Here is a 13,284-nt window from a genome sequence, read left to right as displayed (position 1 = left end):
GGTAATTATGCAATTTAGCTGGCATTTCATTCAGTGAAGCGAACACACAAGATGAAATTCAATGTACCAGATGAAATTCCTATGCATGGCATCTGAAATTCACTTTAAAAAGCTGAATTTACGTGAAGCGAACACAAAATGAAATCCCATTTAATATCATTGTCAGATAATTCCCAATGTTACATATACTTCTAAATGCTTTTAAAACTGAATCAATTTAAACTGAATTGTTTTATCCTATTTATATTTTGATTTTGTTTTGAAATTACAATCTTGAACAGAAAAACTTATAAATGGTGTTATTTTCATTAGCTTTCTTCAGTCAGTTAAGTAGACAAAGAATATATTTTACATTTAAAACAAAACAAATTTCACTTAATTACAATACAGATTGATTAAATGTTAATGTCTTGACGGATTAATATACTCGTCAGCTAATTTTAAAGACTTTAAACGACCAAGACAAGACACGATTAAAACATTTTGAGTTACTTTTTAGTGCACTTTTACGACAAACTGGTGAATTAACATCTATATCATCAACTTGCAAAATCGTGTTCGTTTTGTTTGTCTTGATAAAGGGGCAGATCGCCTCGAAAATTTGACAATTATGTTTTGTCCACACGGTTGGAATTACTTCCTTGTCCCATAACAACTTGCTTACAGATGGATTGAAAGAATTGATCAAATCATTTTAATAATTGATTTTGGTTCATAGAATTTCAAAACTCTGAATCAGGGGCAATAACTATGTAACACAGAAAAATACTATAATAAATATCGGAGAGATCTAATAATGAGAGGATAAGAAACATTCACTAATGTTGCTACACCTTTACAACCTTGATAATCTGAACTTCTGGTTAAATGCTTTCAAAACTTTAATGATGTCTGATTAAATTAAAACCAATTAATTCATTTATAATTGAACCACTTACAAAACACGTCTCTGTAAAAAGAAAACTTTCCTATAGAGAGCCATTTCAAACAAAAGAATTTGGTTTATTTCATACTAGACCTCTGTATAAAGACCACCTACAGAATGTGTTTGCTCAATTCCTTGGATGCCTTCCTAAGTCAGGATTAAAGCACATTTAATTTCAATTCCCCCAAGTAAAATCATGATGATCAAGGTACCAGAAAGCTGTAGATCAAAAACACTTTGGTAGAAATGCTGAATCTAAGGTTGCATATTTTCAAGATACCAAAAATGACATTGGTAATGTCACATTTCCGTTAATCAATTCCATTTTCCAGTGATTGTGACACCATATTTTGGAAATAACAATCGTTGGAAGGTGGGACCATGTTATTTTAAGTATTTCAAAACCACAGAATTAGGAAATGTGTATCAAAATTTTCCCCTTATATCCAAAGTTTCATTATGTTACCATAGTTATTAAACAGAATGACTTGTTTGATATTAAGCATTACTTACTGTAGAAGTTTTGATCTACAGACATTCAAATGAATGATGACAACACGATGCAATCCATTCTATTTTTAGCACAAAACACTTATAAGTGATTATTCAATTCTAAACACCGAAAACGAAAGTTTCGCCAAAAACAGATCATGCATTCATGCAGACATGCCTTGTGTGGGTGCAACATTGATTCCTCAACTAAACATTTAACGTTACGAGACGGTGAACGGGAACTCGTTGATGACAGATGGTGATGACAAGGGGGATAACTAGGTGACATTAAAAACAACCTGGTTAAATTTTATTCACGATGAGGGTTGAAAAATAAAACGGATCAGATCTACCAAGAACAACACGGAAAGACAACTGTGACTGGGGACTACTAAACATCACTGACCAGAGGATCTCCATTGCCGCTTTGTTTCATTTCTAGCGTTTTGGCTTTCTGTGGTTGGGGGCTGTTACCCGCGGAAATCACTCCCTGGGTGTCGTATCCGACATCTTCTGGTCGGATCCTAAGTAAGGCAGGGTCCTCATCTTTTGCCGTTGCCCATGGATACGTCTCCAGGACCCAATCCGTGGGGTCTTCCCATGGAGCACGGCGACCATAAACCTATGGGCAAGAAGGTATGTTTTCATTATCAATAGCACCAAGTCATCTATACAAAGCTTTTGTTTTGATTATATTAAATACCTAATATTGGTACTATTCTTGATAAATACAAAGTGTTCTGGAGACTAAGAATCAATTGTTCTTCTCTATCATTCCAATATCATTATTATAACCTATTAGCAAAAGGAGACTCCATATATCCATTGCTTTCCCATTATAAAAATATCTATAACTTTTTATGTAGCTCCCCCACCCCATATATACAATACCTGTAGCCCCTCCCTGTATACCACTACATACAATACCTGTAGCCCCTTCTTCTATATACTATAAATGTTTCCCCTACCTCACTCCTATATACAATACCTGTAGCCATTTCCCTTATATACTATATATATGTATCCCCCACCTCACCCCTATAAACAATACCTGTAGCCCCTTCTTCTATATACTATATATATGTATCCCCCACCTCACCCCTATAAACAATACCTGTAGCCCCTTCCCTTATATACTATATATATGTATCCCCCACCTCACCCCTATAAACAATACCTGTAGCCCCTCCCTCACAGCCTCTAACATATAGGGTATGATAGAATAGTTCCAGAGGTCAGTGAACCAGATCTTGGAGCCTGGGATCTCCATTGGACAGGAGAGGAACAGTCTTGGCCCTACAAAAGACAAATTCAAAATTTTTAATCACACTATGTTTCGACTAAAACATATTTAAAATTAATTATTCAACAAGATTTGAAGAATGATCTGTGATGATCTAAAAGAGGACATGAAGTGATGTATCGACTAATAATATGTCTCTTTATCTAATGAAAATTGAGGACATTCTTATAAGGTATGTTGAACTCTATTGTAAAACTTTAGTCTTGAATATCAAGTGCATCATGTTAATATGTATATCAGAATATGTTTCCCATATTTGTTTTCTATCTGCTAACCTATTGTAACATCTGATGAGCTGTGTGTCTCAAGGAACTTGTTCAGATGAAGCCAGACTTTTGGAATCCAGTCGATGATTTTGTTGAGGTCGTTGTTACGGATACTTGTACGGACCTCGGCTTCCACCAACTTCCTGCGGAGGTAGCGGCCCAGGAATCCCTTAACAGGCTCCATGTGATTGGCACAAAGTACCCATCGGAAGTTGTGATGTAGCTGGAGATTTGTTGTAGAACATGTCGCTTGGTTCATGGTACCGATAATGTACGGACTAAAACGTAAAATTAAATATGAGATATGAATGGTTTTTGTAGCTCAATGATTTATTTTTCATAAATAGAATTTTCCATCAGTTTTGCTCCCTGGCATGACAGTGTTATCATTTTTTCTCACTGAAAGACAAAGTTTTTCCATTTATTTTTCTCACTGTAAGACATGAAGGTTTTTCCTTAAATATTGATCATTGATAGACAAAACTTTACTCCGTTAAGTTTGTTCACACACAGAGATGATAATACAAAGTTTCACGACTCTTACCATTTCTGGTATTTAACGGATAAGAAGCCATTAAAGACCTCGCCCAAGGAGCCAACATGGTGGAGATTGTCGAGGATAATGACGCTCGGAAGTTCTCCCACACTTGAGTTTTCACACTGGTCGGCGATATTGGACAGGTACTGTCGGAGTTCCTTGGCAGACTTATGGTCTACATTGAAGGTGGCTACCGAACCAGCGGTCAGCTCCTTCCCGGATCTGTTGTGGCACAGCAAACATGTGATAATACCAATTCTTAGTGAATAAACCTTATATTATTTCAAACATACATTTGCTTTTTTAAAAGTATAAACCGGAAGTTTTATCCAAATCCAAAATTTTCTAAAATTTCTACAATTTTCTATGCATACATAATGACTTGATTTGATAATTATCTGTAGTTTTCCTCAAAGTTAAATCAAACTCAAAAATTCTGATAACTACAGTCCTGGTGATTTCAAGCTAACAATGTATGACTTGCTTTATTAGACAGCTGATCTACAAGGCGCCACTAATTTGACCTCGACATATTTCTTTTATTAACAAACTTACCTGAGAACCAGGTGTTCTGCGAGTTTCTGTGCCAGGTAAGTTTTACCTGTTCCGCTCGGTCCACAGAGTATAATGCGTCTGTGTTCTAGCAACAACGACACATACCTCTGGACAATTGACTTCGGAATTAATGTCTCAAATGCTAACGAGTCCACACTGTTCTGTTTTGTACCTGAAATCAAAGTTAAATCAAGGTAAAGGTGATTACTGACTTAATCACCACATTGTATTTTGTTGAACTTTGGTTTTTTCCAAGGTTCTATTTCTGGTTTTGTATAAATTTCTTTACAAAATGAAATACACTGTGTACAGTATATGAAATATATCATAGTTTAAACTCATTCACCCCTGAAAATTCACAATGGCTTATGTAGTCCTTTAGGAGAGTCTTAATATGTCTTTAGGGATGAACAAGTTAAGCTATCAAGCTACATTATATAGAATACTTCCTGTAACTTACCTTTGAGACAGATTCCTATTTGCATTGTGTCTCCCACCAGGTAGCCCACAGGCAAGAGTTCTGGTAAATCAGCATTTTTGGTTCGGATTATCTCCCCTATGTGGTACATACAAACGCTTTCTGCACTCAGACCAAGGTTTGTGACGGGATCAACCCGTAACACATACTCCTGAAACACAACATATTCCATCAATAAATCTAAAGAATTTCTCATTCAACAGACCAACCACATAATCTGTATAATTTGATATTTTCACTGTTTCGTGTGGTTTATGAAAAATTTGATCCGCGATAAATGAATGAATCATATATACCTTTATTTTTTAAAACCCCTAAAATTCAATTTTCTTGTTTCTAGTCCATATCGCAAAAAAGTACCCTGGCTTTACAGTATAGTCCTTATTTTTTACTGATATGACGAGTTTTGTATCAATGTGACCATATATCGACCAAGGCCTTATAAATATCAATACAGTATAGGTATATAATATACAAACCTTTAAAATCTTCCTAACAATGTTGTCTAGAATATCCCATTTTGTCTTTCCGCTGACGGATAAGGAACCTATCAAAACTTCAGCAGGTTTCTGGAAAAAAATAATGATGATGAAAATATAAGTTATTTGGAAGTTTATGCTACAGCTGGAGCTGCCATTTAGGAATTTACAGTTTACATTTCCTTACATTTAAAAGCACAAAATTCCAGACAATTGTAATTTTCCTTTCAATAACTGAAAGCAATGAAAACGTTTGATGAAGCATTGAAAATTTGAATATTAAATAAGGTAATTGCTTGATAGGTAAATTGCAAAAAAAGAAGAGGGCTTACTTCCACACCGATCCTCATTGGATCAGGATTTGATCCCAGATACACCATAATAGTCACTCTCTTGCCCTCCCGGTCCGGAGTCTCTGCTAGCAACATTTCTAGAAACAAAATAAAATACATCTTCTAACAAAATGTCAGATTCAAAACCATCTCACAAATTATGTAACATGGAAAATGAAAAAAAAGTTTTGAATTAGAATTAATTAATTTATATTTTTTTTCTGTAGTTGATAATTTGAAGAAGCCCTGGTGGTGTTCAGTCATACCTAAACTTGGCTGTTCTTGCATGCTTAGAGATCTTTCTAGCGTATCACTATTGCTTCCTGTTCGTGTGTGGGCTAGGGAATTCTGGGATGTGTTTAGATTTCTCGCGGACATCATTCGTTGTAGTCTATCGTTATCTGCTTTCAAGGCACCCATTTCAGACTGCAGAGAAATGAGAAAGACAAAAACATTAAATTCAATCAATAAAACGAAGACAATTAAAAAACCAAGAGCTTCATTTCCATTGAACAGTAACAGAATGTATCTTCAAGGCATGTATTAACTGCTAAATCACCAAATTCACAGTATGTTAAGACTCCATCAAACGAGGCAGACGACCTTAATTTAAAATCCTAGCTCATCAATCAGTATATAAAATGTATCTTTAAGCATTTAAGGTACACAATTATTTCCACTTAAGTGTTGTCTTTCTTCAGGCAGCAGACAAAATCCCAATAAAATTTACATAAACTCTTCGTCACTTTACACCTCTATTACCTAATATGGTGCTCTGGGCCTAGGAAAGATTTTAATTAGGTTATTTGTTGTGACCAAGGAGGACTTGGACAGACAAGCGTCCTGTGTGAAACATCCCCTATAATTTGAAGTCTACTGTGTTTATGCATCCCCAATCAGAATCATTGTTTTCTGTGAGACATGACGCTAGACTCAAATGAGAAAGCATTGTTACGAAATTGTTAAAGATGTTAAATGGTTCCATAATCTATATATATGTCCATAACTATTGATTGATTTCTCAAACAAAATTTACCTTCATTTTTGTCATCGTTTCTCTCAGCTGTTCTAACTGATGAGCAGACGACAACGCTTCCAGTCGGATATCTGTCAGCTTCATGTCTTTATCACGTAATTGTTTTCGTAATTCTAATACTGAGCCCATGTCCTCTGCCTCGTACAACCTGGTTAACAACGCAACATAATGTAACATGATAACATAACAAAGCAAACAACATTACGTTACTCTATGGTAACAAAAATTTGATCGATTGTTTCTAATTCCTAATTCTTCCTTAAAATCAACAGTGATATGTGAACATAATTTTGTATATCAAATTCGCGAACATGACAATCACATTCATTCTTTAACATTTGATATTGAAGTCTTTTATGTAAATACTTAACTAAAGGGTTTAAACTACTATGTGCATCATATATGCTTCTATTCTTTTTGTTTTCTCTGACAAAAGATGATTAAATTCCTAATTATTTCTTAAATCCAACAGTGTGATATGTGAACATATTTTTGTAACTCAAAGTTTCCGGACATGTCAATCACATAAAACCCAAACAATCTTTTATTCGTATACAATTCATAATATGCAAAAGAAGATAAAGCAATCCAATACATACGCTGATGAGGAATGGGACCCTTTAATTAGTCCAGATCCGTTCGGCATATGGACTTGTAAGAGAGGGGAATTCGGAGCAGACATATTGGACCGGAAACTTGTACTGTCCAATTCACAATCAGACATTGAGCCGTTCCGATTCTTCTTTCGTGAAAATGCTTTGCTGAAAGAGCTCCGTAACTGTGAAGAAAAGTTTTAAAAACTGTTACTTAATCCAAACATGTCTGCTGAAATTTTCATTCAAATATGATTAAGATGTTGAGAAATAAAAGAAAAAGATTTGGGCAGCTATGATTGAAACACACAAAACTGATGCGTTTTATTTATGAACCTCTAAATGACTCTATAAATTATCAACATTTGTAAGTGTTATGTTTTATTTATAAAACATTAAAACACAAACGGTCACCAAACCATGTTGTTAATATCTTTACTCTAGAGTATCTAAATTTCTATAACATTACCGAATCACATGTATGGAATTTGCATCTGAAAGAGCAGGGTTGCTAATAGCAACATGAATTTGGAACAAATGCCAGTAACAAAGACGAAACGATTGACTAACAATGAAATACATTGATTTCACGGCAGGGTAAGCTTCGTTCTGTTTCAACTAAAACAGTATTGATCTCCGACACTAATTCTATCTGTTGTTCAGTGCCAAACTGGGGTTGTGTCAGTGATTTAATTAATTTTTCTTTCTATAAAAAGAACATCCTTTCCACGAAGGACAGACTCATTGACGACAGTTTCTGGATACAGAAGAGACAACAACTAAACTTGCTGAACCCTACATACACCTTTTATTGACAATATTGAAAAGAAATTTGTCTTGTGTGTTGTATTATTCAAGCCTCTGTTGTGTTAAAGAAGAACTGTAATTAACTGTAAATGGTCCAGGCAAGATTTTTAGATGCACCCAAACAAGTATTAACCTTCTCATGGCTGCAAATATCTTTTCAAAATTTGCCTATTTTATGTACCACCCAAGGGGCAATCTTCATAGCCAACAGGTCAAATTGTCTAAAATTGGCCAATCGGGACCTCCAGAAATGGTCTTACTAAGCAGGTGGTTGCTATTTATAACATAATACGTACAAATGGAAAGTGTGTACCGGCTTGTTCCGCTTGTTCGTCTGATCTTTCCTGACAGTTGTATATACATACCCATCCCTTCTTTTTCTTTTTCTTGCCAATGTCGCCATCTGTGGCAGCGGACTGTTGGCTGGTCATACTACAGGCACTGGACATACTATTTATACTTGAAACGCTATCAGTGGACATCTGTCTCGTCATTCGACCTTCTGAAAACAGGTCAAGGTCAAATGCTCAGTAAAGAAAGCAGTATTATGACATAGTACTGTGACCTTCTGTAATTAGGTCAAGGTCAAAAGCTTAATGAAGTAGTGTTATTACATAGTGTTGGTTTGGAATGAAAACATTCTGTACAAAACAGTTGAAATAATGAGAAAATCATAAATTCTATATTCCCTGTCCGCAACAATGGCATGGTCCAAATCTAAACAAAGATTGGTGGATTACAGTGAAAAAGAGGCACTTAGTAAAAAGCCTTGACCTTGTCAAAACTGTAACTTGATTGGAATGATGACCTTGCTACGATGCATCACAGATGTAAGAGTGAAAGACGTTCATTAAATGATTTTAAGCTCCATTGAGATTTTCATCTATAACTGTCATAAAAGACTCACAAGACAAATGTAATAATTTTTCTAATCTTTTGCATCTACATTTTAGGCAGGGATTAGTCATAAAGAAATAGGATAATATTTAATATGATGGACATTAATCAAAATTTAGAAAAAAATCCAAGAGTAACTTGATAAAAACATGACCCATTTACGTCTATTGCGGTTTTTAGAATGATCTCTTAGAAAATTACATTCATTTCTATACGATAGAAATAACACACTCCTACCCTCCCCCAAACAATTATTATTGGAATTCTCCTGGTGTCAGAACAGAGCGATATGTTTGAGGACAAGAACTTAAATATCAGTGCCATGAGTCAGCCGTTAGTTACAGATTATGTATGTGAGAGCATGTCGGAGAAGATTACGTTGCATGCAGGAAAAAAACATTAAGTGGAAAACAAAGATGAATCTGCATGCTTTAAGTGCCTAAGACAATGACATTGAACAATGGTATGCCGCAGAATACAATTTATAGCAACTGTAGCCAGCTTTACATTTACTATACTGTAAAATATTCACAGGATATTCTAATTTTAGTCAATTTATTGGGCTTCAATTCATCTATTATGATGCATGTATATGTAAAATACATTATGAATTATGAACTTACCAATAGAAATTTCATACACAGTAGCTATATACACATCTGTATATTTATCTAGAGTTAAATTGAAGTTTTCAAACATGCAATGTCAAGGGGACCAAAGTGCAATATACAGTTGTGTGTCATTCACTTGAACTAAAATAACTCTAATCTATCTTTGAAGTATTTTTTTAATTCCGACTCAACTTTATATTATACTAGTAAACACACTTCAATCAAATACCGTAAACCAAATTCCTTTTGCGACTGATTTACTTTCACAAATTTCATGATCCCAGTAAATTTGTGAAAGTTTATCACCGTAGATCAATATCTTCATCCTTTTAAAAGGAATATCCATTCAATTTTTACATTCACAAATGTTAATCTTACCAAACTTGTTTTCAAATGGAAATTGTGAAATTTTTGTAGCCCCAAAGAAACGTTTAATTTAGTACTTCTGATGCCATGGTTCTGATGACTTTGATTGATAAGGGTTCAATGAATAGTGTAAATACTTGCCAAACATTATTGTTAATAAATTTTGTTAGAATTAGTAGATTCATAAAATAAAATTAGATTTTAAAAGCATGATTGCTGCCACATATTTACCAAGAGGCATAGGAAGCGTATGGAAGGCTCTGCCAGGGGTATGATGTGGCGAGGGGTGCTGCTGAGGGCTACAGTTCGCGACCATACCCGGTGAAGTGTGACGGCGGCCAGCATTGGGACTGATCACTGGATCGGGGATATTTAGGCCACTTTGTCGCTTCAATGCCTCGATTGTCACACGTAGTTCATTTAATTCCGAGTCCTGAAAATATGAAAATAGAAAATTCAATGACTATGTGGAAAGTTGAAAACCAACATTTTTTTCAGAGCTAAAAAATCTGAAACATCGCTGCATTTATCTGAAATTACAATGTACTTTAAATGCTATGACATATTTACAATATTTATGATACAAGATTAGGTTTTAAAATTAAATTCAATATTGACTAGAAATTCCACCTATTAAAAGAGATCTGCAATGAGTTTTCATGGAGAACATGTATTTTGTATTGCTGTTTCATTACAGATGTCTAAAAAAGTCAGTTTTCTAATTATTAGAACAGACATCATAAAATGTGCGTATATATAAAATATCCACCACAAGCCAGGAGCATTAATACACATCCAAAATCAAGTACAAGTAACACCAAAGTCATTGCTGCGGAAAAACGTTCATATACACATAAACATCAATCCCTTGGTCATGGCATCAGAGTGTTCATAGCTAACTGGCAAACGTTTAAATTCTGGAAACAGCGATTATAACAGGTGAAAATTTGTTAATATTTCCAGAACAAACACAAAAATTAGCTGGTGTAATTGTTTTATCAGAAGGTGTTTCAGTCAACTATAACACGAGGCGTCATAACATCAAATATAACGGTCCAACAACAAACATCATCTACATATTCACTATCTGTGTTCAAGCATCCGAAATGTTATGATATTTTTGTTATCATAATTTCTTGGCAGCGACACAAAAGAACCACTAGAAACCTAATGTCAGGTTAAACTACACATTTGCCTTTTCCAGAAGTATTAAGCTTTCAATGCGTCGTATGCTGCAGCTTCCTGTACGCAGAACAGCTGTTTTTTTCAAAACACATCCAACTTGTCACAGTAAAACGGGACATCCATATTTCTCTGTGGTCTAACTTACTAGTACATAAACGTCTTGGTCTAAAGACGGCTCTTTAGCTTGATGCATACGAACATTACGTGGAGGAACCACATACACAATGCACCTCAAGTAGCTATAGTTGTTGTAAAAGTCTTATCAAATTATATTTTGCAGCAGCTTTTTTTTTTTAGGTTGGCAACAAATTAAAGCTCTTTCTTTCCCCTTCACAGCCTTATACAACTACCAAAAGATTTTCTTATGAAGAATTTACCAACGTAAAGGTCAATAGAGGTGACTTTAGACAGAACGAAAACAAGATGGTGGGGATCACCAAGTGGTTCTGGTAATTTGTAAATGGAGTTTTTTGTCCCCCTGCTGAGGAGGAGCAGCGCAGTAACATGGGCCCACAGACTACTGGGATGTAGTGTGCAGCAGTTTATATTATCACCAAGACAAAGGTAATAAGGATCAGGTGCCCAACTAGCAGTACAGTACCCCATGTTAAATCTGTAAATTTGTGTCAATCAGACCAACACACATAATTACAATCTTCTAGTGAGGGGATGTTAGGGGGAGGGGGAAGGGGGGGGGGAGGACAGTACAGTACACTGTGTTAAATCTGTAAATTTATACAGAGGAGATGTGTGTTACACACACAATATTGCAAATGGAGCAATCGAGGGAGGGGAAAAATGTTCAAATTGAAGTTGAATAGAACATCATCAGGCAAAAGGGTTACACACAATATAGTTTTGTGGTCAAAAAAGTAAGTCAACTTTGGATAAGGGGTTGTCTGTCCCCTGAAATATAGCTAAAGATGTCTGAAATTAAAGACATAGATGGACCTATGCAATCTGGAAAGGACAAAGCAGACCAGGATAGGACTAGATGGAATGGGATGTATGGGACATGAAAAACATGGGTAACGTCCCCAATTTCTCAAATTTAAATAATCATTTTGATTATAGCCCAGCAAACTCAACTCAAAATACTCTGTTGAATATATTAAAGTTTTACCAATGTTGAATAAGTAAGGTTTCATTAACTGTATATTTAACATAGATTTGTAGGTTGACCTTGAACTACAATTAGAACCTGCTTTGTACTTTACAGGAACATGATGATACATACAACGGTACCAACAAAACACATATGATGTGTGGAGTCTGTAGTTAGGTGCTACAAGTTGTAACTCATCGTAATAATCACCAAGTTAGTGTTATACAGATGTAAAATTAACGTCTGTCATAGTCGCATACCTCCCACTGTCGAGGGCCGTCACACAGCCAATATGACCACTACCATACTTAAATGATGCTGATTTAGGCAGGGCTGACAGTGCATTACACATAGGATAGTTTACCTGGCACTAACAAGGGTTATTAATCAGGGGACTAGGGGTCAGGTAATATAACAAGGGTTATTAATCAGGGGACTAGGGATCAGGTAATATTACAAGGGTTATTAATCAGGGGACTAGGGATCAGGTAATATAACAAGGGTTATTAATCAGGGGACTAGGGATCAGGTAATATTACAGGGGTTATTAATCAGGGGACTAGGGATCAGGTAATATTACAGGGGTTATTAATCAGGGGACTAGGGATCAGGTAATATTACAAGGGTTATTAATCAGGGGACTAGGGATCAGGTAATATTACAGGGGTTATTAATAAGGGGACTAGGGATCAGGTAATATTACAGGGGTTATTAATCAGGGGACTAGGGATCAGGTAATATTACAAGGGTTATTAATCAGGGGACTAGGGATCAGGTAATATAACAAGGGTTATTAATCAGGGGACTAGGGATCAGGTAATATTACAAGGGTTATTAATCAGGGGACTAGGGATCAGGTAATATCACAAGGGTTATTAATCAGGGGACTAGGGATCAGGTAATATTACAAGGGTTATTAATCAGGGGACTAGGGATCAGGTAATAGTTTAACAAGGGTTATTAATCAGGGGACTAGGGATCAGGTAATATTACAGGTGAATGATATCAATATTTCACAAGATGAAAGCACACTGCAGTCAATATGCTGCAAAAATAGCAGATAATTCCGCTACACCCAGCTCTACACATTCAATCTAATTAACAACCCTTGCTGTGTGTGAACTTTCTCACAGCAGTGCTCTTAAGTTTGCTGCAGTTATTTCATTTAATTGCACAACAAATCTATTCCTTCAATAATTCACTGGTAACTGGATTCTCTTACTTTTGAGTAAAAAACACAATAGAAAGTCTTTGTTCCCCATTGTTCTTGCTATTCTTTTCTGGTACCCATTTTTTATTCTGTAGATAGTTATATA

General features: G+C 35.4%; 1 protein-coding gene across 9 annotated transcripts in view; it reads right to left on the bottom strand.

Moving 5' to 3' along the window:
- Nucleotides 1-13,284, bottom strand: part of LOC138326489 (neuron navigator 2-like) — a 458,029-nt gene that overhangs the window by 5,760 nt on the left and 438,985 nt on the right. For all 9 annotated transcript variants that reach the window (XM_069272611.1, XM_069272601.1, XM_069272590.1 and 6 more), the window contains 13 exons: nt 9,910-10,111; nt 8,170-8,306; nt 7,004-7,182; nt 6,405-6,552; nt 5,635-5,794; nt 5,369-5,466; nt 5,037-5,126; nt 4,540-4,708; nt 4,080-4,251; nt 3,531-3,746; nt 2,996-3,264; nt 2,595-2,713; nt 1,824-2,039 (listed from right to left, as the gene is read on the bottom strand). In XM_069272611.1, coding sequence (XP_069128712.1) covers nt 1,824-2,039; nt 2,595-2,713; nt 2,996-3,264; nt 3,531-3,746; nt 4,080-4,251; nt 4,540-4,708; nt 5,037-5,126; nt 5,369-5,466; nt 5,635-5,794; nt 6,405-6,552; nt 7,004-7,182; nt 8,170-8,306; nt 9,910-10,111 — 2,175 coding nt within the window. The remainder of the gene's footprint in view (nt 1-1,823; nt 2,040-2,594; nt 2,714-2,995; nt 3,265-3,530; nt 3,747-4,079; nt 4,252-4,539; nt 4,709-5,036; nt 5,127-5,368; nt 5,467-5,634; nt 5,795-6,404; nt 6,553-7,003; nt 7,183-8,169; nt 8,307-9,909; nt 10,112-13,284) is intronic.

This window comes from Argopecten irradians, chromosome 1 (assembly GCF_041381155.1).
Source record: "Argopecten irradians isolate NY chromosome 1, Ai_NY, whole genome shotgun sequence".
NCBI lineage: Eukaryota > Metazoa > Mollusca > Bivalvia > Pectinida > Pectinidae > Argopecten > Argopecten irradians.
The sequence above is the reverse complement of the archived record's forward strand: the minus strand, read 5'-3'. Positions and strand labels throughout refer to the sequence as shown.